At 39.8% G+C, this 25,138-nt stretch overlaps 1 protein-coding gene across 1 annotated transcript; it reads right to left on the bottom strand.

The window, feature by feature from the left end:
* Positions 1-7,199: 7,199 nt before the first annotated feature.
* On the bottom strand, positions 7,200-8,168 carry LOC101966443 (olfactory receptor 9I1). The gene has a single exon (XM_005331574.3). The coding sequence runs from the start codon at positions 8,142-8,144 to the stop codon at positions 7,200-7,202; it is 945 nt and encodes a 314-aa protein (XP_005331631.1). The 5' UTR covers positions 8,145-8,168.
* Positions 8,169-25,138: the final 16,970 nt, after the last annotated feature.

Below are 25,138 nucleotides of genomic sequence, written 5' to 3'. Positions count from 1 at the left end.
AGTAGATGGGGTAGAGAGAGAAGATGGGAGGGGAGGGGAGGGAGGATAGTAGAGGATAGGAAAGGTAGCAGAATACAACAGTTACTAATAGGGCATTATGTAAAAATGTGGATGTGTAACCGAAGTGATTCTGCAATCTGTATTTGGGGTAAAAATGGGAGTTCATAATCCACTTGAATCTAATATATGAAATATGATATGTCAAGAGCTTTGTAATGTTTTGAACAACCAATAAAAAAATAATAATTATTAAAAGAATGATCACTTACTATATGCCTGTTTGTGTTCCACATATTGTATATATATTAGTTTTGAAGTCAGCAAACCATGGCTCACAGTCTAAATGTGGCTTGCAGCCTATTTTTGTAAAAAATGTTTTATGGCTACCCAGAGACGCTTGCCTATGGCTGCCTGCTCACACAAATGGCAGACCTGAGTGATTGTAATGGAGATTGTCTGGCCTGCAAAGCCTAAAATATTTACCATCTGACCCAGTTCAGAAAAAGCTTATTGGCCTCTGCTTTAAACTTAACTTTTATTTTACAAGAAATACAGGGAGAGTGTCATGCATTAGTTTTCTATTGCTGAATAACAGCTTACAGTTAGCAGCTGGTAATGACCACAGGTCAGAAGTCACAGTTTTCGGTGATGATTCTTCCTCTTCCTCCCACCATCCCTTGGCTTCCTTACCAGTCCCTAATAGCCCTGTTATACTTTCAGTTTCAGGCCATTTTTTTTTTTTGAAAAAAACTTTCACATATGAGATAAAAATATAATATTCATCTTTCATGTCTGGCTTATTTAGTGCAACAAAATGGTTCCTAGTTCCATCCATTTTCCTGCAAACGACAGGATTTCATTGGTATTTATGGCTGAATAATATTCCATTGTGTTTATATACCATATTTTCTGCATTCATCCCTCTGTTGATGGGTGCCTAAACTGATTTCACAGCTTGACTATAGTGAATAGTCAATAAACATGGACATGCTATTGTTTCTCTTGTATGCTGACTTAATTTCCCTTGGACGCATACCCAGGAGTGGGAAGGCTGGTTTGCCCAGAAGATCCGTCTTAGTTTTTTGAGGAACCTCCACACTGTTTTCCAAAGGGGATGTGCTAGTTTACAGTCCCACCAACAGTTTATAGTGGTTCCCTTTTCTCCACATCCTCATCAGCATTTGTCAATTTTTTTTTTTTTTGGTAATAGCCATTCCGATTGGGGTGAGATAGAACCTCATTATAGTTTAAATTTACATTTCCCTAATGGTTAAACATATTGAGGGTTTTGTTACATATTTACTGACCTTTTTATAAAAACCTTTTTATTGGTGCATAGTAACTATACATAATAGCGGGATTCACCATGACATATCTGTACATGAACATAATAACATCATTTGACCAATTTCATTTTCCAGTATCTTCCCTTTTCCTTCCCTCCTCTCTCCTATTCTCTTCCTCTGCCCTCATGGTCTCCCTTCTATTTTCATGATATCCCTTTCCTTTTTTTTCTCTCCAGCTTCCACATGGGAGAGAAAACATATGACCCTCTATTTTCTGAGTCTGGTTTATTTCACTTAACAGAATGCTCTCCAGTCCCATTTGTTTTCCTGTAAATGACATAATTTCAATCTCCTTTATGGCCAAATAAAGTTCCATTGAGTGCGTGTGTGTGCGCGTGCATGCACGCGGGTGCACATGTGTGTATGAGCCTGCACACATGTGTATCTGTCATTTATCCATCTATCATATCTATCATTTATCCTATCTATCTATCTATCTATCTATCTATCTATCTATCTATCTATCTATCTATCTATCTATCTATCATATTTTCTTTACTGGACACCCAAGTGAGTTCCATAACTTGGCTATTGTGAATTATGCTGCTATAAACACGTGTATACATGTATCTCTATAGTGTCCTAATTCTTTTGAATAAACTCTGGACTGTATGGTAGCTCCATTCCTAGTCTTTTAAGGAACTTCCATGCTGATTTTCATAGTGCTTATACTAATTGACGTTCCCACCAATATTGATAAGAGTTCCTTTCCCTCCACATCCATGCCAGCATTTGTTGTTACTTATATTCTTGAGGATTGCCATTCTAGTTGGAATGAGATGAAATTCTCATCGTAGTTTTGATTTGCATTTCCCTGATTCACAAATATATTGAACATTTTTAAATTTTTTATTTGTTGGCCATCTGTACTTCTTTTGAGAAATGTCTGTTGTGTTCATTCAATTTCTTTAGATCATTTGTCCTCTTTTTGATCGGATTATTTGTTTTATTTTAATGTTGTTTTCTTGAGTTATATATATATATTTTATTTTTTGTCCGGGTTCAATTTATGTGATATATTGATTGATTTGTATATATTAAATCTTCCTTTTTCAGATAAGCAGTTGGCAAAGACTCTCTTCCATTTTGTAGACTGTCTTTTTATTTTGTCGATTGTGTTCTTGGATAAGTGGAAGCTTTTTAATTGAATGCATTCCCATTTTTCACTTTTGTTTCCTGTACTTCCTACTGAGGAAGTTGTTTCTTGTGCCACTACCTTGAGGGGCTTACCCTGTTTTTCTCTAGTAGTTTTTGGTCTTACATTAAGGTCTCTGATCCATTTTGAGTCAAATTTTGTACAGGGTGAGAGTTAGTGGTCTAGCTTCAAATTACTATAAGTGAATATCTAGATTTCCCAGTCCAATTTACTGAGAGGCTGTTGTCCTTTTTCTAAAGTATATTTTTGGCAATTTTGTTGAGAATCAGTTGGCTGAAAATGCATGGGTCTATTTCTAGATTTTCTATTCTGTTCCATTGGTCTGTGAGTCTGTTTTTAATGCCAATACCATGCTGTTTTTATTACTCTTGTTCTATAGCATGCTTTGAAATTAGATATTGATATACCTCCAGCATTGCTCTTTTTGCTCAGGATTGTTTGGTTATGTAGGGTCTTTTGTGCTTTTGCATGAATTTTAAGATTTTCTCTCCTAGCTTTGGGAAGAATGTCATTGATATTTTGATGTGGATTGCATTGAATATGTAGATCGCTTTGGGTGGTTTGGTTGTTTTAACATTATTAATTATCCCAACCATGATTATGAAGAGGTTTTTCCACCTTCTGTTTTATTCAATTTCTTTATTTAATTTTTGTAATTTTTGTTGTAAATCTCCTTAGTTAGGTTTATTCCTAAGTTTTTAATTTTATTTTTTGGGGCTATTGTGAATGAATTTATTTTTCAGACTTCTTTATTGGTAAATTCATTGTTGGTGTATAGAAAAACTTCTGATTTTTTATTGTTGATTTTGTATTCTACTATTTTAATAAATTTATTATTCTAAGAGTCTTTTAGTGGAGTCCTTGGGATTTTATAAGTATAGAAATAATGTATAGAACTATATTATCTGCAAACAGTAAAAATTTGACTTCTTTTCATATTTTTATGACTCATTTCTTTCTCTTGCCTAATTGCTCTGGCTAAAATTTCTAGTGCTATGTTAAATAAGAGCCATGGGCATGTACATATTTATCTTGATTCTTGTCTTGAAGGAAATAATTTTAGCTTCCCTGCTTTCAGTATAATGTTGGCTACAGACTTGTCCTATACAGATTTTATTATGTTGAGGTATGATATTTCTGCATCTGGTATTTTTCTTCTGGACTTTTATCATGAAGAGATGTCAAATTTATCAACAGCTTTTTCTGCATATATGGAGATAATCCTGTGAATTTTTTCCGTGGTTCAATTTATGTGATATATTGATTGATTTGTATATATTAAATCTTCTTTGTATCCTTGGAATAAAGGCAATTTGATTGTGACATATGATCTTTTAAATGTACAGTTGAATTCAATTTGTGAGTATTTTTTTTTGTTCATCAGGAATATTGATAAATATATTTTTCTTTTTGTTGTGTCCTTGTCAGGTTTTGGTAGTAGGTTAATGTTGGCTTTGTAGAATGAGCTAAGGTGACCTTTCCTTTCTATTTTATGGAATAGTTTGAGGAACATTGATGTCTGTTCTTTAGTTTTATAAAATTCAGTAGTGAAGTCCTTTGGTTCTGGGTTTTTCTTTGTTGGGAGACTTTTATTAATGATTCAATTTCAATGCTTGTTAAGGATTTATTTAGGTTTTCATATCATAGTTATTGATATATATATATATATATATATATATATATATATATATATATATATATATATATATATATATATATATATCATACTGATTGAACCCAGGGATGCTTAATAGCTAAGCCACATCCCCAGTCCCCTTTTTAATTTTTTTTTTTTTTTGAGACAGGGTCTTGTTTAAGTTACTTAGGGCCTCATTAAGTTCCTGAAATGGGCTTTGAACTTGTGATCTCCTGCTTCAGTGTACCAAGTTGCTGGGATTACAAGTGTGCACCACTGTGCTTAGCTAGGCATATATTTTTCAAAATATTCCCTAATGATCCTTTGAAGTTCAGTGGTATCTGTCGTAATGTCTCCTTTTTCAACTATAATTTTGTTTATTTATTTATTTGGCTCTTCCTTCTCTTCCTAAAGATGGGTTTACCCAAAATTTTGTTTATTTTTTCATTTCAAAGAATCAACCCTTTGTTTCATGGATCCTTTATACTGTCCTATATTTATTACATTTATTATTTAATATAGAAAAATAAAAAGAAATAAAGAAAAAAAAGAAAAAAAAAACAGTCTTACTTGCCAAGGTGCTTGGATAAGGGCAAGGGCAATTATGACCTATGTGGACCAAAGCTTCTCTCTGGGTCTTGAGCTGTGTGCTCCTGTGGGAAAAACTATGCATATGGGCTTTCCACCACCCTCCTTTATTCAGCCGTGATGCCCTCCAGGGATTAGCCAGAGTGATTTGTGGCTGAAGGCAGTTTAAATTTTTCTCAACTGCTTTGCCTCCTGGAATAACCTAGTTGAAATGTGGAACTCCTCATGCAAAGATTCCTTTGGAGCTCTTTAGGCTGCAATGCTGGGGGTGGGATAGGACAGACACCAGCGTTATGGTGTGTACCCAGATGGTTCTGAGGGTGGGAAAGGCCACAGAGCCATAAAGATCTGTGCCGTGATGGGGGTGGTGGGATCTGTGAGATCTGCCATCCTTGTTCATGGTGCCATCAGACTTGGTGCCCACGCAGAACGCCATGTGGCTGTGCACGCCACTGAACTCAGAAGGCAGGTTCTCCAAAGTGCCTTTGGTTCCTCTCTCCATCCCACTTCACATTTCCCACAGCATAGAACTCTTAGCAGATGGACTCCATACCCTGAGCCAAGACTGTCTCACGGAAGTCCATTAACTGTGACCCTGCAGTTGAATGGCTGCAGGGTCACAGAGATAGGGAAATTCAGATGTTTTTGACTTCCAAAGTGATTCAAGCTAAAAAACAGGCCCCTTTTCAAGATGACTCTGGATTTAAGCACTCGGAGAATTCCAATGCTCTCCCATGGCTACCCATCTCAACATTCAGCTGACTACATATCGGTGGTTTTGGTTTTATCTTGGGAACAATCAGGCAAGAAGTGGGTTCCTCTATACTGCTCTCTTGCCCTTTTGGACTAGCACATCAAATCTCTTGATTAGTGGTAGCTTGGCATGGACAGCCTTGATTTCTCCCATTGCTTCCATTTTCTTTGACTTGATGCCACTGACCGGAGCCTCATAAATACCAAGGTCAGAAGCAAGTCCTGGATCGATTAATTTAAGAAGATTCTTGAGTCCTCAACTTTGCTTGCTCCTAACTTTGACTTAAAACATGGCGGTGGATCATGATCTCATTGAAGTTTATCATCTTTCATTTCGTTGAAACAGAAAAATGATTTCAGGGTTTCTTAGTTCAAATGCTTTAAAAAGAGATTAGGTTCATCCAGCTGTCTTTTGTTTGAGGGAAGTACATACATGAAAAAAATTGAAAGAATGTAACCAGCTTAATATTAACTGCCTGCTGTGTCAACAAGACAAGTTATGTGACACAAAGCAGCTTTCACACATTCTGTCTGGGCCATGGATAGGTCTAGTGCCACATCTTGTCTAGAGTTGTCCATAACTCATTTTGGAAATTTCCAGTGAAGACTTGTTGAATTGTCACACAAATATCATTATATTCTAGTACTTAGTAGCTCCTTCTCTTGAGGTGAGATTATCCATCCTTATTTAGCTACAAAGTCTTTGTTTTTTTTGGAATGGAAATTTACAGACATGAAATCTATGCTTTGGGATAGCCTAACTAGGGGGTCTCCAAGGACTCTTTTTTTTTTGCTATTCTTATTTCTGAAGCACAAGATTATAAATACAATTTTCTTTGAGGCTCTGAATCTCTGAATTTTTCAAAATGTGAACCAAGTAATGAGCAAATTCAGATTTCTAAATAGCAATAGTCTTTATAAATTTATAGCAAGGTCTTTGCTAGGGAAGGTGATGTGCGGCTCGGCTGTCTTTTATATCTCTCTGAGCTCTTTGCTTGCAAGAACTGTTCACGGGGTAGGCAGTGGGTGAGGAGAGGAGGCAGCATGGTGTGCTTCAGCAGCCAGAGCTGAGGGAGACCCTCACAAAGGTAAGGGGCTTAGTTCTTCCTGAGATATCAGCGTAGCAAAGAGGCCGGAACCACAGAGCCAGTGAGTCTCCAGCTTGCAAGGCCGTTCGCAAATTCCACCATGGCCTGAGCAGGAAGGAAGCCACACTAAGGGGCAAGACACCCTAATGGTGAAGAGGGAGGCCTGTATCTCAAAGACCTCCTTCCCTGGGCCAGTGAGAGTCTCAGTTCTGTTTTATATAGTCCTCCTGCTAATTGAAGTGATCATTCATGTATATATTAAAAGGAAAAAGGAAGGCCAATTATTAGCCCAATTCACAGGGGTCCCCATATGTCATCTTTGACAAGAACAGGGTAATGTTGATGGGAGCCCAGAACAGAGGGAAAGAGTGGCAAGCGTTGGGGTGGTGAACTTCAGGATTTCTAAGTTATGACATCAAAGAGTGGCAGGACTGTTGAGTGACAAGGAATGGGCTGGAAGGGGTATTGCTGGCTACAAACTTCACAGCTTTTGCAGTGTTTCTCATGTGCCTGGTGGCCCTGGTCTGCCTTGTCTCCCTTCGTGCCTATAGGATGCATACAGTGCTGGAACCTGTTGGATATGTAGCCATGGGAACAAAACTACCTAGGATGAGAAGTCCTCTCATGTCCACCTACCCCCTCTGGGACACCTGGACTCTACCAGTGACCTTTTTGAAGGCAGCCTTCACGTCCTTGTTCCTCAGGCTGTAGATCAGGGGGTTCAGCATGGGGATGACCACAGTGTAGAAGACAGACACCACCTTGTCCTCCTCCAGGGACTTTCCTGAGCCGCTTCGTATATACATGAAGATGAGGGTCCCAAAGAAAAGGGCCACAGCGGTGAGGTGGGAGGCGCATGTGGAGAAAGTCTTGGCCCTGCCCCCTGAAGACTTCACCCTCAAAACAGCCTTGATGATGAGCAGGTAGGAAATGAGGATGACCAAGGCATTGGCCAAAATCACAAAGTTGCCAAAGAAGACAATGAGGACCTCAGTGCTCGTCGTGTCACCGCAGGCAAGCTTCAGCAGGGGCGGGAGGTCACAGAAGAAGAAGTTGATCCGGTTGTCCTCACAGAAGGAGAGGGAGAAGGTGCACGTGGTTCTCAGGATGGCCCCAGACATCCCACAGACATAGGCTCCCAGCACCAATCTCCAGCAGACTCTGGGATTCATGGCCACAGTATAGAGCAGAGGGTTGCTAATAGCAACATAGCGGTCATAGGCCATCACTGCCAGCAGGAAACACTCTGTACCTGCACAGATGGTGAAGAAGAAGAACTGGGCAGCACAGCGGCCATAGGAGATGACCATTTTACCTGTGGTCAGCGTGGCCAGGATCTGAGGGGTGATGACGGAGCTGTAGCAGGCATCTAGCAGGGAGAGGTGGCTCAGGAAGAAGTACATTGGGGTGTGGAGCTGGCCATCCACTCGGATGAGTACCACCATCCCCAGATTCCCCAGAAGGGTGACAAGATAGAAACTAAGAAAGATCAGAAAGAGGGGCATCTCCAAGTTGGGGTGGTCAGTAAAGCCTGTGAGGATGAACTCGGCCGCTGTAGTGAGATTATTTTTGGCCATGGATTCAGCGTGGACTGTTGGTCTGAGGATGAGAACAAAGTAAAATAACAAAACAAACAAAACAAAATTTTTAGAATCAGGAACAGAATCTTTTTCTCTATGGTAGAAGATGAGTTTATAATTCTGAATTTAGGTATAGAGTTTTTTTTTATTTTAAATTTTTCTTTAGAAATCCTGAACCCGGATGATTCTCCTTGAGCTTCTTCTGCATTGTATGGAGCTGAGAACCCTGAGTTGGTGCTTCTGATTCAAATTAATTCTGCTTCATCTTGGGGATTCCTCTGGAGATACAAGACACGTGATTCTCAAGTTTGGAAGGGAGCAAAGTGACATGTATTCTAACCCCATCTGGGGCTGGAGTCCCTCTCCTGCATACCCCGTGTGGTCATTTAGTTGCTACATGAGCCTCCATCTGCAGACAGCTCCACCGGTAATTCTCTGTTTTGGATCTGGATTCTTCCTCTCTGTACCTTCCACCCACTGGCCTTAGTTTTATCCCTTCCAGACATGCAACAATTTTAATCTCTTCTTACCATCTGTTCAGAAGGTGGAAGATGATGATCTACTCATCATGTTGAATAATTCCTTACTGTATACAATGACATATTTTTCTTCTTATTATATGATTATTCAACCAGGCAGTTGAAATTTCCTGGTCAGTCAGTGATAATGAATAGATACAAGTTTTTTTTTTCCCTCCATGTTAATCTTTACCACTCCAGCTCAGAGGTCATCATCTTCACAATATTATTTATTTATTTTTTATCATTTAGAAGATCATGATTATAAATAATATGTCCAAACGTATAGTCTTGCTACCTTTTAGTTATCTGACTTTAGGAAAGTTATCTAACACGTTTGTGACTCAATTTCTCATCCATGTTGCAGAAAATGTGTGCCTATATCATAGGGTTATTTTGGACTTTAAATAAATTAATACCTGTAACAGGAATGCTACAGAGTCCAGCTGTTGAAAGAGCTGAATAATGCTAGTTAATCTTATTTTTGCTATTATCATCAGTCTTAAAAAATATCTATTGACTTCTTGCTCTGAAAGATAATGCATTCCCTCAAGAAAATTTTGTTATATTGCAATTTGTCTCTCTTTAAATAATATATTTGTTTGTCTACATATATATATATATATATATATCTATGTGTGTATATTTTTTTTCTTTCAGTAATTGAGTAAATTTAAACTCTCACTAAGGTGAAAAAGTCATTTCCCTATCGTTTCTTTTCTCTTCCTTTCTACCCCATTAAAACAAATATTTTATTCCATTTCATGTGACAATGTTTTCTATTCTAATTAGCTCTTCTATACTTTTCTATGGGTTGATTATGACAATAATAAGAGGCATTTCTCTATTATTATTACATGCTTATCATACACTAAAAGACTAAATAGCATGATAGAATTTGTAGAGGAAGCAATGTCACTAAACCTTAGCTTGAGGACAAGCTTTCAAATATCAAGTGAAATGATGTTCTTTTCTTATACTTTACCAGATGCTCAAAATAATTATATTTGATTTGTTTTATATTTGAGTCATGGAAATTTTTGCATTCCCTGTAATTTTCTGTTATCACTGGGCACAGATTGGGGTCACATCAGAGTGAGTGTGCTTGCTGCTGGCCCCTTTCCAAGTCCAGCCAGAATCCCCATTAAAGTGCCTAAAGTCCAAGTGATGCTTGAGATCTTTGCCTGGAAATCAGGATTCATACCTTTTTTTCTTCAATGTCATCTCTACTGTTCTAGAACTTTCCATATGCAATATTTTATACATCCTGGCAACAATCCTACTGGACAAGTGACATTTGTCTCATTTGTGGATGAGAAACAGATGAGACATGTAAAACTAGCTGTTGACCTCACATGTGGAGGAGCAGGGTCCTCATCCAAGACTCCTGATTCCATTTTCTCTCTTTGCTCCCCTGAACCATTTCCCTGCCCTCCTAGTACCACATCCCCAACTCTCTCATGTTGGCATTTGCTAATTCAGAATTATTGAATCTATAACCAGATCTATAAATATCAAAATTAGTTTTTAATAAATTCTTTTTCGCCAGTACAACTATTAACTGCTCTACTACAGGGGATTGCCATTTTGATAAGACTCATGGTAGTCAAAACTACTTACTCATCAGAATACCTCTTTTTCACTTTCTTTCATACATTCTTATATTCATAATCATCTGTCATTGCCTTCACATCCCTGTGAAATGGACATGATTGGTGCTGTTATTATTTTGGTGATGAGAAAACTGATGCCCAGAGAGATTAATGACTTCTTCAAAAGTCAAGGAGTGAGTTGTCTGCAGACCTGGGGAGAGCAGGCAGTTCTCCTGGTGACCATGGGAGCACTGTTCTATTTCTAGTTCTGCCGAGATCTTCCTGCCACAGGTTCTGAACTGGTGATGAGGCCCTGAACCAGCTTGGGCATCTATAAAATCATGATGGCTTTATGGATTCCACAGGTAGAGATTCCAGCTGCACACACTTTCATGAAGGGGCCAGTGGAAAGTGCCCTTGAGTCCACAGCATCCTCAGGGTCTGACCGAGGATCCCTAGTGAGAGGAAGACATTGTCAATCACACACAATGCTCCATGCCACCCCAGCACCAGGGTCCAGGGATCAGTCAAGCCTTGCTAGAAGCCCATCTTGGGATTGTTCCAGCTGGGCGGTTGCCGTCTCTATGACAGGCACTGAACCGCTAAAGAAACTTCAAAGGGTTTCTTCCTGTCCTTGGGCTTCACTCTATTCTGAAGACAGTGGATCTAGATTATATGGTCATCTTCTGCCTTTACAACCCAGGATCTTATGACGAAGTGTACAGGCTAAAGGAGGCTCTTGGATGGGTTCCTAATATCCATACTATTAGAAATAGGTGCACTCCTTACTGATTAGATATGTACTAATTATTGATTAAATATGTACTAAGTACTGATTAGATAAACTGTGCAGGCACTATTCCAAGTGAATTGTAGTTACTTAAACATAATATTGTGGGACCTTAGATCTGAGCTGAATGACTCATACTCTCCGGTTCCCGATGGCAGTCCTCGTTGCTCAAGGCAAGGCACTTCTTCATTATATTTTATTGTTTCTGGGCTTCTCACCCCATCCTCATGCCTTTCCCTGTCCTCATGGATATTCACTCTACTATATTTGAAATTCAGGGCTGGAGTTATAACTCAGATGTGGGGTGCTTGCCCAACATGTGTGAGGCACTGGGTTCGATCCTCAGCACCACACAAAAACAAATAAAATAAATATATTGTGTCCAGCTACAACTAAAAATATTTTAAAAACTTAGAACATAACAAAATATATATCCTTCCACGTTTATTCTTTTTATATTTGTTTACAGATATGTATATATTTAAAAATACAGTGGTTTAGTTATGTTTTCAAATTTACACGTGTGATGTTGTGATACAAATCACACTTTATTTCTTTTTTCACATCCACCATATTTTTTGTGATCTTTTATGTAACATAAGCAACTCTAATTTGTTATTGGTGACTTCATTATCATCTTCCTTGATATGCTTATAGCATATTTAACTGATCCATTCTGCTAAAGATTTTGGATACTTTGCATGTATTATCTAATTTAGTCCTTGAAATAGACCTTTAAGCAGCCTTTATTATCTATTTTTACCAAAGAAGAATTTAAACCTCTAGTAGATTAATTGGTCTAAACTCAACTTCCATGGGAGGATAGAATCAAGAATGATTTTGGAGTCTTTTTTTGTGATCTAAGTTTTTTCTTCTTTTCCTTTTTTATGGGTTAGGACAGACTTAGTTGTACCATAATCTCTTTTTGGAAAAACTTCTTAACTGATTAGAACCTCAATTTCCCCAAGAATAAAATGAGGACAGAATAATGATTTTTGAAAACTTAGAATGGATTTTTACCTAATGGTAAATTTTGCTTATTTTCAAACAGAGAAATTTGCAAGATATTTTCCAGAAGGAAAAATGGCAGGATCTGGCTGGCAATGCCCAGTTTTGTATGATGTTATTTAAGAAGGGTTTGTGGTAACATCAACTTGGATTGAGGCAAGAGCAGAGGGAGTAGAGGTCTTTGATTCAGGTAGATGCTTAAAGACTTTATTTCCTTTTTAACTTGACAATAACATTATGACTTGGGGATGTTTGCCCTTATTTTATAGATGAGGAAACTGAGGCTTAGAATCATCAAGTATTTTGCTTGAGATTTCACAGCTAGAAAGAAAAAAATATTTAGATTCTACACTGGTTCTCTGACCCCAGTTGAATGACGAGGCTGTATTACTTTTCTAAATGCTGGTAGCCATTGAACATCTGCTCTCTGTCAATCATGATGTTACACATTCTACACACATTATCTTATACAAATCTCACAATGCTATGAAATTTGTACTGGAGCATACTAAGATTCTGAGTAGTTAAGTCATTACCCAAGGTCACATAACAAGTCAGTAAAGAAACCTGGACTCTCACCTAGGTTTATATTATTCCAAAGCCAGAGTTTTAATATGTATAGTTAGTTCTCTTACCAGCATAGATATAGAAAGCATAGTAATTTACAGTGACATGTTTTTTATAAACTTGGCACTTTCTAATATCAACTTCCCATGAAGTTATATTTTCTAAAATTGACCTAGTGATACATCAAGCCAGAGAGATTAAAATGTTCCAGTCTTACTTGCGTGTTTCATACAAGAGCCGACATCCTAGGCTGGATGTGGTCCCAGGAGATGGTAAATTCTGATAGCAAAGGCCAGATTTTCTGCCTAGTTCCATCTTACTAGTGTGCGTGGACCTTCCCTCAGAGCCAGTATCTGCCCAGGATTTTAGGGTGATAATTAATGTGTTTATTACCTGGTGCAATAATCCAGTTGATTCATCTTGGAAAAACCAACCTAAGGTTTTTTCAGGCAATTCATAAAAGGCAGTTAAAGTCGCTCAGATAAGTGAATGTAGCTGACCAATTTTAGGTTTCCTTCTTATTCATCAAGCCAGTGAGTATTTAAGATGCTTTGGAGGTGGTTTTGTGGGAGAGATGCTGTGAGCCCAGAGGGTTTTGCTGGATCATGAATCAGCACCTGAGACCCTCCGGGGCTCCTGGGAAAAGGCAGCCCTGTCAGGGAGAATGCACTTCCGCAGAGCTCATTATCGCATCCTCTCCACACATCTTAGAGGATAAAAGCAAATCTTTTGGGATTCTGTGGCAGCTCCTAGGCCTTGTGAGTCTCTTGTTAGTCTCAAAGCTTCTGCAGGGAAGGGCTTGGTTCTTTTCATCATTGGCCCTTGTGTTCTGCTGTCCTGCAATGAGTGCTCTTGGGACTGGAGCTTGGATGCGGACTTTTGGTGAAATTCTCTTTACGTTGCACCCATCCTTGGTCCTGATGTCAAGTCCCATCTCAGGGGTGGAAGCCTCATTGCACTGTCTGCTTAGTGTTTTACAAAGAAGACCAATTATTGGAAGGGATGTGTCCAGGGTGGCCTATACACATTTCAATTACATCTACCCTGGATAGCTTGTTAGCTCACCTTCTTTGAAGATTTATTTGGAGGATCTGTATCCTCCAAATCTGAATCTGTATGGTCAACTTTCTCTGGCTACTCCAACTCTCATTTCTTCCCTGGCCTCTGAAACTCATGATTTCTTTGTTAGAACCACACATGGTGGCCCTGCATTCCACTTGTCTTCCATTGTTCATAGCTCTTCCTTAGCGGTTAGTCTCATCTCCTTAGCTGAACTGTGAGTTCCTGGAGAACACTTCTGACTTCCTGCTAATTCCACCATGAACTTAGTTCTGCCTCCGGCAAGAGATTTGACATTTTGCAGTTTATAATAGCCACTCGCTGACTGAGCTGTCCTCAATATCCCTCTATAGGGGTGTGACTTCCTAGAAATTTCTAGGAACAGTGATCCCTTACTCCAGCGAAGGATATAGCTGTGAGCCCATAGTCATCAGTGCTCACAGTAGCTGCAGGTGATATGCGACTAGTAGCTGGGATACTGAGAAATGGTCTTTCTTCCTGATGGACTTTTGAGTATTTATATCTGGGGCTTCTGATACCACCATGTTAGTGGAAGTGGATCAGAGGGAAAGTTAGGAGATGTGACCTGATGAGAAAATTTGAATTTCTGAAGAAATCATGCCTGAAGGCATTGGAATCAAATGGCCTTGGTACATGAGTTGGTAAATTTATTTTTTTTTGTATTGTAAGTATATTTTATTGGGTTTTCTAACCATTTCAACTGAAAAAAGTTTCAATACCAACTCTGAGGTATTTATTATTTTATATATTTATACAGGCATAGGACTATTTAGAAGAATATATACCAAATTGAGGTATTTATTGTTCTGAATATTTATATAAGCATTGGAATAGCTAGAAGAGTATAGATCTGTCAAAATGAGTATCAGCAGGCCTTATAAAAAGGATATCACTTTCGTAATCTTTGGAGATTTGTTGGAAAAATGACATATTATCAGAAAGAAAATATTTCAGTATTTATAGTACAATAGGAAGGGAAAATGGGGTGAAAATAACAGAGAAAAACTGGAAATACAAAAATAGCAAATAACCTGCTTGATATAAACTTACTATGAAGCTTTATTAATGAAAGAGCATTCTTCAGACATAAGAATTTGTAAATATATCACTATAACAAATTACAAATCCTGGAAGAATATCCAAGTGTAGATGAGAATCTAGAATATGATGAAGCTGCCATGTTACATCAGTGTAGAAAGAAACATTGTGGGAGACCCACCTTGCACGTGACTGGGTCACACTCCCCGGCTGGGTGCTGAGGCACTCAGGTACAGAAATGTGGCAGAGCTTTCCCCACCCTTCTTGGGTTCCAGGGTCAGTGTCTTGCACATGGGTGTGTCTTGCTACAGCCCGGTGGGTGAAGCTGTGCTCACCTGTTCCTTTGTAATATAACCCCTTGCCCTGTTTAGGATAGAATCTTCCATGGAAGTGCCTTGTGTGTGTCCCCTTCTCTTACTGTGCCCTTGGGTGTGGCCTACCCAGGTGTCAGTCAACCTGCTGACAGTGGACATCATGAAGATACTCAGCCCCCTGAAACCTGACCCCTTGCCTCATTTGAATAGCTTCCCTCAATAAAAGGGGTCAGCGCGTGCTCTTGCTCTCTCTCTCTCTGTAGACCCTTAAGATCAGAGGAGCCATCATAGCGACCCCAAAGAAAAAGGTTTTTGTGTCTCTTGTTGATTATTTTGTGCAGCCCAGTTAGGGAAAAAGGTCACTGTGACGGCTCCTCTGACCTTAAGGGTCCGCAGAAAGAGAGAGAGAGAAAGCGAGAGCATGCACTGACCCCTTTTATGGAGGAGAAGCTATTCAAATGAGGCGAGGGGTCAGGTTTCAGGGGGCTGAGTATCTTCATGATGTCCACTGTCAGCAGGTTGACTGACACCTGGGTAGGTCACACCCAAGGGCACAGTAAGAGAAGGGGACACACACAAGGCACTTCCATGGAAGATTCTATCCTAAACAGGACAAGGGGTCATATTACAAAGGAAGAGGTGAGCATAGCTTCACCATGGGGCTGTAGCAAGACACACCCATGCACGAGGCACCGACCCTCGGACCCAAGAAGGGTGGGGAAAGCTCTGCCACATTTCTGTGACTGAGCGCCTCAGCACCCAGCCGGGGAGTGTGACCCAGTCACGTGCAAGGTGGGTCTCCCACAAAACATTTTAAAAATTTTTATTTATATATGATGAAACATTTAAAAAAATTTTTAGTTGTAGATGGACACCATACCTTTATTTTATTTATTTATTTTTATGTGGTGCTGAGAATGGAACCCAGTGCCTCACATGTGCTAGGCAAGCACTGTACCACTGAGCCACAAGCCCAGCCCCAGAAAGAAACGTGTATTGAATCACTGATGGTGGAATTCTTGACTACTTGGAAAGAGAATGTTGAACTGTTTCTAAGACTTTCCTTGGAAAATTTTGATATATCAAATGTGAGAGAGACAATATAGGGGAGTCTCCGTCTTTGTTGTTTCTTGGTGGGAAAGATCCAGGGGCCACTATCTGTACAGGACACTGAGGAGTTTCCCCTGAGATAAAGGATTCAAAGTCTGGTCTCTGCAGAGATCCTGGGATGTAAAATGTCCTCTGCAGTCCTGGGTGGGGAGTGAGCCTGTGTGGAATTCATCGAAAAGGAAGGAAGGAGAGATCTTCCTTTGGGCAGAGCTCGATCTCTGGTGGCAGGTGTTAGATGAAGCACAACAGTCAGTAGGCGGTATACATTTTTGGGAATATAAATTTTCTCTATCGTGTTCGAGGTTAAGATACATACATATCTTTATTTTCCATCTGTGTGTATGTATATACATATATTTACACACACACAGACATACAGAGTCATTCTCAAATTCCCCAGGGGATATCCAGGGCCCAATCCATTGATACTTAAGTAAAACATGGCTAGGTATTTGCACATATGTTCTCCCATATACTGTGATTCATCCCTAGATAACTTGGTACTGCAGTGGGTCATGGGTCCCTCCTACTTAGGCAACTTTATAACAGTTAATCTTTTTCTTATTAACTCACTCAATGGAACAATATAAAACAGTATATGAACTTCAATCCCAATTAAAAAAAAGATGTGTAAATGCCTATAGAAAAAAATTATGGACAGGTATAATAGTACCAGACCCTGCTCAGAGTGTTTTACATGAGTCATTTTGTTAAAAATGTGTATAACCACCCCAAGAAATGGGCATAGAGAGGTGACATAACTCCTTACACTCACGAAGTAGAGGGAGGATTTAAACCCACCCAGTTGACTGTCAGAATTTATGTGCTAAGTAAGCACATTTTAGTGCATTTCCTTTCAAACTGGGAACAGGGCTTATTGGAATGGTGTGATTATAGTGGTTTCCATTTCTTTTGCTATACCTTTTGTTCATTGTCCAAGTTTTCTGTATTAAAGAAGCTTATTAATTATCAGCTGAGTGACATCAGCTAGGATAGCAATGGTGGTTGAGAGTCAGGCATTGGGATCAGCCTGCCCTGGTTGCAATCTCAGCCCTCCCCCTTCCTATGTGAGGGGCTGTTTCACCTCTCTAGTTCACCCTTTGGTACGCTATAACAATAGTATATATTTCATAGGATTTCTCTAGGTGATTCAATAGACTAAACATAAATAAAATTAATATGGTGTGCTGGGTACTGTTCTAGGTATTTTATTTTTATAGCTAATTAAATATTAGTTGAATAATTGAGTAAGCAGGCCACTGAGACTTCGCATACACATTTCACTTGTGTCTTTTAAAGAAGGTGGGTCAGAATGGGTCACCTTGGGTTCATGACAACTCCTCAGAGAGCAGAACACAGAAGTAGCGTCCTCAACCCCAAGGTGAAGTTGAATTACGGTGGAGGCTTCCAGACAGGATGAAGGTTGACGGGGAGGAATGGAGAATGCGAACAGTGCCTGGGCCCTTTTTGGAAGTATTCTTTCCTCTGGGAGTTGGAGAAGCCTAATTAGAAGCTTAGGGCCTGATTAGAAACTCCTGTCAATGGCAATCCCCCTGCCTCCGTCTTCTAATTGCCTTCTTGGGGTGAAGGATCCAGCCCAGGATAGGGCAGAGATCCAGCACCTATTGACAGTTGCTCTTGCGAGTGCTGGGGTTTGTGAGCTGCAGGTGCTGATGATGTCCATTTCTCCATCTCCTTGAAGAGCCACTTAGTCTCCACACCCTGCCTGCACTCACTCAGGCTTCTGGACTGGGGAGGGCCCTTGGTGCTGCTGAAGGTGAGTGTGGCTCTGGTAGATCAGAGAGAAAATGAACCACAGTCCAGATCAGAAGTGTACTTGACAATCTGAATCTTGGGTTCCTCTCTTCTGAAGTGGGGTTTCCTTTATAAAGAAGGGTCGACACTGAGTGTGACATTTTTTTCTGGGGAATTCAATGTGCTGGGACTTTCCTCTTCTGTAACACTGGACTGATAATGTCTCTCCAATGTGTTTTAGGTGATTTTTTTTAGCATCAGAAGTCACAAAGTAGGTGACATGCCATGAAAAGGTAAGGATGCTATTTGGATGTCATGGATTCTAATTGAGAAAGTGGAGAGAGTAAGGAAAGCTCTTGTGGAATCTCTTAAGAAACTTGTGAAACTCTGTCAGGTGTTTGGAGTTATCCAGTGTGATCGCATTGACCTTACAGAGAGCTGAAAGTTACAGGCAGGCTCCAAAACAGAACAAACTCCTTTCTGGGAGAGTAATTTCTCCATCCTTGGAATTGTTCAGGCTGCGTAAATGTAACTGGTCAGAAAGGATCTCTGTCCAGCTCGGAAATGATCTGTCAGTGATGCTAGAGAGGAGATTTCTGTCCTGGGTGGCAGGTAAGTCTTAGATCCCTGCAGTTCAGAGTCTTTGGAGCAATGTTCTGTGCTTGGCTCAGTCATTTCTAAGTAGAGAGAACTGAGGTCTCTCCTTTAGAAACTGGTCAGCTGGATGCTGACTCTGGGAGAAGCTCAAGGAGATTAGGGGGTGAAAGAGCCCCAGTCAGAGCTCATGAAAACCCATGCCCACAGTCCTGCTTTGTAAGACGGGCTCTGTCGAGAATCCTCAGCATCACAGCTTCTCTCCCTCCTAATCCCCCTTGACAGAAGGGCAGTAGCTCTGGAATAAGAAAAGCTGTGTTCTCTGACAGGAGGAGCAGCCCAGGCAGCAGAAAGAGCATCTCCTCAGGCTGCAGGAGACCTGGGCTCTAGTCACCCCAACCTTTCCCCCTGGTTGACTGTATCTGGGCAAGATGCTCCTCATCTCTAGGATGGAGGTAATACTACGTCATTACCTCTGAAGGCAGGAGGTTGAGACCGTCACCTTCTGAGGCTCCTTTAAGTTCAAAACTCCACTGCATTCAATCTGGGAAGAAGCTAGGTCAGAGTGAGCAGGACGGAGGAGGAGAAGGGTCAGTGTTTGGGCAGACTTTATATGCCATTATGGAAGCTCATTCCAGGATCACAAAGTGACGTCCCCTCCCCTGGCTATTTCATATAGGGTACACGTATCTCTGTGGCGTGTGGTGTGGTAGGATAAGGGTCTAGGTCCTGGGTCTGGCAGTTTTGCTTCTCTAGCTATGTGGCCCTTGGACAATTCCATTGAACTTTCTGTGTTCCACTTTCTTTATCTGAAAATGGGCTGTGTGAGGGTCAAATGAGGTAACGGGTCCATAATGTTCTAAAGGGAGGGATTATGAGTAGTTTGTAGTATCTGGGGGATGGAATTCACATCTTCTTTCGTATGCAGCAGAACTGTCCTTTTCTGAACCCACAATATTTCATCTCACTTCATCCTCACGACACTCCTGTGGCTTAGGTAGCAACGTGACCACCATCACATAGAACAAAGTGGATTTCAGCCAGGGACTTTAAGTGACTGGCTGGGATTTGACCCCACTGTGACAGAACTTCAAAGCAGTTTAGTTCCTTGATACCTTGCTGATTCTGCCTTTTTTTTTTTGCTATTTTCAGTGCAATATATTGCCAGATAATATTTTTTTCTGTCTTGATGAGTTTTTATTAAATTAGAAAATAATCAACCAATGTTTTCTGAGGGTAACAGGGAGCCCTTGGATAGAAACTATTTTCATCCTTAAGTTGAACCATTTCAAACGTGGCAGAAGGAACTGACATACTTTTCCCATCATTTAAACATCCTGAGGGTCCAAGTTGTCCCTGTCACATTGAGAGGCAGCCAAAACATTATCCCTCATCTGTTTTCCTCTTTCCTCTTTAAGACAGCACAGGCAGAGGATGCCAATTCGATTATGGGGCAGAGGGCAAATCACCATCATCCATGTCTGTTTAGTACTAAATATTTCTCACTACATCCCTGGTGTCCAGTATGCTGCTTGGCACAGAGTTCATGGGCAAAGCTTTTATAAATTTTTGTTGCATGATTCCAGCCGAGAAAACTGGCTACATAACTCTAGGCATAGAACACCACCTTTCCATGTCACCATTTAAAGACAACTTTAAACGGACTTGGAGGATCTAAGTGGATTAGTTTTACTGAGCTATATAAATACTCTTCAGATCCATGACTATTTATTTCCCACAGCATGTGCTATTATAAAGCTGATCTCTGGGCACTTATAGAAATCCCTTGCAAGTGCAAACTTTTTAAATTTTAGAATCATCTTCCTGTGCATTTTCTTGTTTGATTCTTAGCAGCCTCTTGGTTCTTAGTACAGTACTCTTTCTTCTCCAGAATGACAGATGGAGCCTATTAAGGTCCACTGAAATTTCTTCTGAAACCCCCGTTAGTTTTCTGAGATTAAGAGGAGGGTTGGGGAGTATTGATAATCTCAAAGAGCAGACAATCTCCTTTAGCTTCTGAGTGGGTGAGGATCACGTATCTTACTTGTGTGTACTGTTGGTGGATATAGAAACGAGGCTGTGAGTCTTGGGCAGACATTACTAATGTCGGTGGAGGGTGACCCAGAATTATGGAGCCACATTATAGCAGGGCCCCCAGAAGTGAAGTGTTTGCACACCTGAATATGATGGTATTCAAGCACTTTCTTCTGGTGTGTCCTTAGAAGCCAATGATTTCAACTATTTTGAGGGCTTCAAAAACGGGAAACTGATTCTTCAGTATTCTATTCATACTCTCCTGGTCATTTAGTTTTTCTGAATGCCTGGGACCAAATACTTTCTTCTAAGGCCACACACATCCATGGTTCTTCTTCCCACCTTGATGTTATGGTGCGGTTGCTGTTTTCCCTAATCTTAATTATTAGGAAATTGATTAAGGCTGTTCTGCCTAGAATTATAAATCATTCAGCAGTGTTTTAGGAATTTAGACTGTGTATCACATGGCAAGGTGATAGTTTTTGGAAAAAATATGGTAGCTCTTCTGAAGATCAGAAACCACTGGAAAATCTTGGTTTCCCTCAAAATTTTCTTCTGCTCATTAAAATGGACACCGTTGATGCTGAGAAGGATCTCATCCAGTTTGCTATGGATTAGGAGAACCTCTCCCCACACTGTCTCCAAATGAAGGCCTAGGGAGCTATCTTGAGACTTTAAGATTTCAGGAGCTGGCTGTAGTATGGCAGACCTGGAGACCTCCTTCAGCTTTTCCATTTTCTCCTTGAGCATCTGCCTTTCTCCATCATCCATACAAGATGAGTCTGATTTAGGCTGAATGCCTGTTTGTGCATTGTCTTTCCAGAACCCATTTGGCAGAGTGCTCTGGCGGCACTGTTATTGGCCTGATGCTGATAGGGATAATTATTCTGATTATTCTGGCATCCAGCAAATGGGCAATTTTATTTTGTATTTATTTATTCATCAATACCTCTTCCCCAAAGAGATTTAAAGTGGTTTATAAAAATGCACAACATGCAGCAAGATAAGATAAATTAAAAATGAGGAATGAGATTTGGGCAAAAGGGGAGTATCTGCTAGCAGATGGTAATCAGGGCATGTTCACACGACTGTCATCTTTCAACTTAATTCTGTGCTAGAGGTATAATGGGGGATTAGGGAAGAATGGGTTTGCAATAGAGGGGATGTTCTGAGAGGGTGAGACTCCTGGTTAGGAGTTCCATTCTGATTGTAAGCCTGAGCACCTCTCCTGCCTTCCCCTTCCTGCAGATAGGACACACAGAATACCGTGAGGTTACAAGGAGGAGAAACTAGGCAGTGCTTCCAAATAGGGTAATTTGCCAAGATTTTTATTTAATATTAGTCTTCTCCTTGCCCCAAGTGTAAGAGGGTAATGTTTGTAAAATTACTGGAAAAGTCCTGGGTATAAGAAAAGTGTCCACAGCCTGGTATTGTTATCTCATTGTTATTGTACTCATGAACAAGGGGATGATTGAGAGCATGACCTTGGGGACTGACAGGTCATGATTCAGATCCCTGCTTGGTGGTTTACCTAACCAAACGACTTAATCTCTGTCAGCCTCTGCTTGTGTGTCTGTAAGAAGATGGGCTACGTTAGGGTATTGTGAGAAATGAATGAATGAAGCAGTTTACATGAAATACCTAGAGCAATAGTTAACATCCTGGACACTCTCCTCACGTCGCTCATTATAATTATTACCAAAAGACAAAAGTACAACTGATTTAGTTTATGTGTCCAGCTGAAGCATAGGCCATGGTTTAGGTTAGTGGAAAGTGTGGTGGATTTAGAGGTGGAAACCCTGGTGCTGTTTATTCACTGCATGATTTTGAGAGAGTGGTTTACCCAATTCGAGACTGATTTTACTCAGCAATAAAGCAGTGATAAATTAAATTTCTTAGCGGTTGAAGAACCAAAGGGTTTATAAAACCATTTTTGTAATAATTTCATGTGTCAGACATGCTCTGTATTAGGCACAGTGTGTTGCCATGAATTCTATCTTTTCCTCAAAGCACAGCAGTGCTATTATTGTTATTGAATAGGTATCAAAATTGATTCTAGGGGTCAAGGAATTTGTCCAAGTTCACACAAATGGAAATGGCTAGGCCCAGGTTTGGAACAAGCTCAGTGTATCTTCAGGGCCCATTTCCTGTGCACTATTTCTGGGATCCAGCCTTACCTTTATGCTAGGTTATCCTGGGCTCCCTATGGAACTTCCAGTATTTCAGGGGCTTCTCTTTCTTATTAGAAGGATAATACTCTTGAAGAATGTTGTCTTTAAAAATGTCTCAAAAGGACCTGGAAAAACTTCACATATTTTGTAATGGAGTGGGAAAGACTACTGCTATTTTTAAAAAATGTCATTTAAAGTATTATTTTGGGTAAATAGTGTGTGCAAATAAATGTGAATAATTATTAGCTGATCTCATCATTTCTGCTTGACATTGCTTTTCAGTGAGCTCTAGGATGGTCCTGTTCAATATCCTTCTTACTTGCATACCCTAAATTCTCCACATCCTGCATTTCTTTTCATAGAACTTGTCATCTGCTAACATGGTAGAAAATATATTTCTTCTCTTTAAAGCATATTGTATACAGACGGTTCTGCTACAATGTCTGCTCCACAGGCAGAGATCTTTCTTAGTCTGTTTTGTTCTAAGCAATCAGAAGAGAGCCTGGTACAGGGTAACTTCTCAGTAGATTCTTACTGAATAAAAACATGAATACAGATTCTTTTTCCATCGGGTCAGGATGATATGCTTGAACTCGGAAGAACACAGCAAGTCATTGTTCTGGGAGAAGATCAAGATAAGATTTAGCCCTCAGAACAGGAAAACAATCTAAATATTTACACTATTAAGAACTTGGTGTGAGGCAAAAGTCCCCATCAGATGCTGACCTTTGTTCTACCATTAGAGCATTGTTGCCAAACGCTGATCAAAGTTTGATTTATTACTTATCTGAAGTGCAATAGGAGATTTTTCTCAAGTTCAGGTTTTGTTTCAAGGATGAAAAGAGTATACGAGGAATTATCTTTGAAGTCCACATTCCATATTTTCAATTCCCCAAATTATTAGCATCCAAAGGCACAGAGACAAGATTGTATTAGAACAATCTATATTAGAATTGTAAACTCCATGTGACGGCTTTGTCCCTTAATGAGTTTTGCAGGCTAATTCTGGAATGGCAGGATGCAGGCATCTCATTGATTGATAATGATCTGGTATTTTTTTTTTAATTGGGGCAGGTCCTTGGGAATAAGAAGAGCACTTGGAAACCAGGCCATAATGCTTGGCAGGAGCAGAGATGGGGAAGCGACTTGGCAGGCAGCAGGCTGCGGAGGTTCTAACTGTGCTTGCTCTTTATGTCCCTCTGTCTCGCATCTAAGTTCACTGGGCTTAGGTGCACATAGGCAAAGTTGATGTTGGAACTCCAGGGGGCTGTGGACTTGGTGATAAGAAGATTCCAGACTGAATCTAGTAGTGTGTCATTCCCATTATCTCATAATTAAGAAAAAAATTTTGTATGGATTCATCATTTTTTATTTTTTTAACAAGAAAAAATGTGTATGTTTACGGTATTTATAACAATGTTTTGAGATATGCACACATTGTGGAATGGCTAAATCAAGATACTTAATACATATTATACTTTTTTTATGGTGAGAACACTGAAACCTATTCTCAGCAATTTTTAAGTATACCTTGCTATTAACTATAGTCACCTTGTTGTACAATAGATGTCCTGAACTTACTGACATTTTTTTTTTCCTTTTGACCAGCATCTCCTTAGTACCCCGACTATACCATTCTACTCTTTGCTAATCTGAGTTCAACTTGCAGATAGCATGTATGAGGAGAACATGTGGTCCTTATCTTTCTCTGCCTGGCTTTATTTCACTTTATGTAATGTCTTCCAGGTTCATCCATGTTTCACAAATAACAGGATTTCCTTGCTTTTTTATAGCTGAATAGTATTTCATTGTATGTATACCACATTTGGAAAACATAATTCTAAGTGTGAGTGAGATCAAGGGCCATGCACAGTATGCAAATATGTCCTTCACCTTAATGTTAAGACTTTGGGTTGTAATCCCATTAAATCAAGAAGGAGGCCTAGGGTCAGACAAGTGAATTACTTGCTCAAGGTCTGAAAGGATTTATACCTGGTGATTTCAAAGCCCAGTCCTTAATACTATAACACTAGGGTTTTGGACTCTAACACTAGGGTTTTTCCAACGCAGTGTTTTATGGCTCTATGTGAAGCTGATATAGCCTCTAACATGGGACCTGCAAGTGTGTGGAAGTATTCAAAGAAGCACACTCTAACCCTGGCTTTGCCTGGTTATGATGAATCTTGAACCATGAATCACTTCACTTCTTTTTTCCCTTATATTCTTCTGTCAAAAGTGGGATTAACAACATGTGCTTCCCAGAGTTTCTGAAGGATCAAGTGAAAGGAAGTTTGTGAAAAATGTACAGTAGTTTACAAATCTAAAAAAAAAAAATCATTATATTACTGAGCAGTGATTAAATCCAGCCTTCGTCACCTTAGTGGATCCTCAATGAGATTTATTATTTTATTTCAGCAGGT

This window comes from Ictidomys tridecemlineatus, chromosome 4 (genome assembly GCF_052094955.1).
Source record: "Ictidomys tridecemlineatus isolate mIctTri1 chromosome 4, mIctTri1.hap1, whole genome shotgun sequence".
In the NCBI taxonomy this organism is placed as follows: domain Eukaryota; kingdom Metazoa; phylum Chordata; class Mammalia; order Rodentia; family Sciuridae; genus Ictidomys; species Ictidomys tridecemlineatus.
This window is presented reverse-complemented; position numbering and strand designations above follow the sequence as displayed.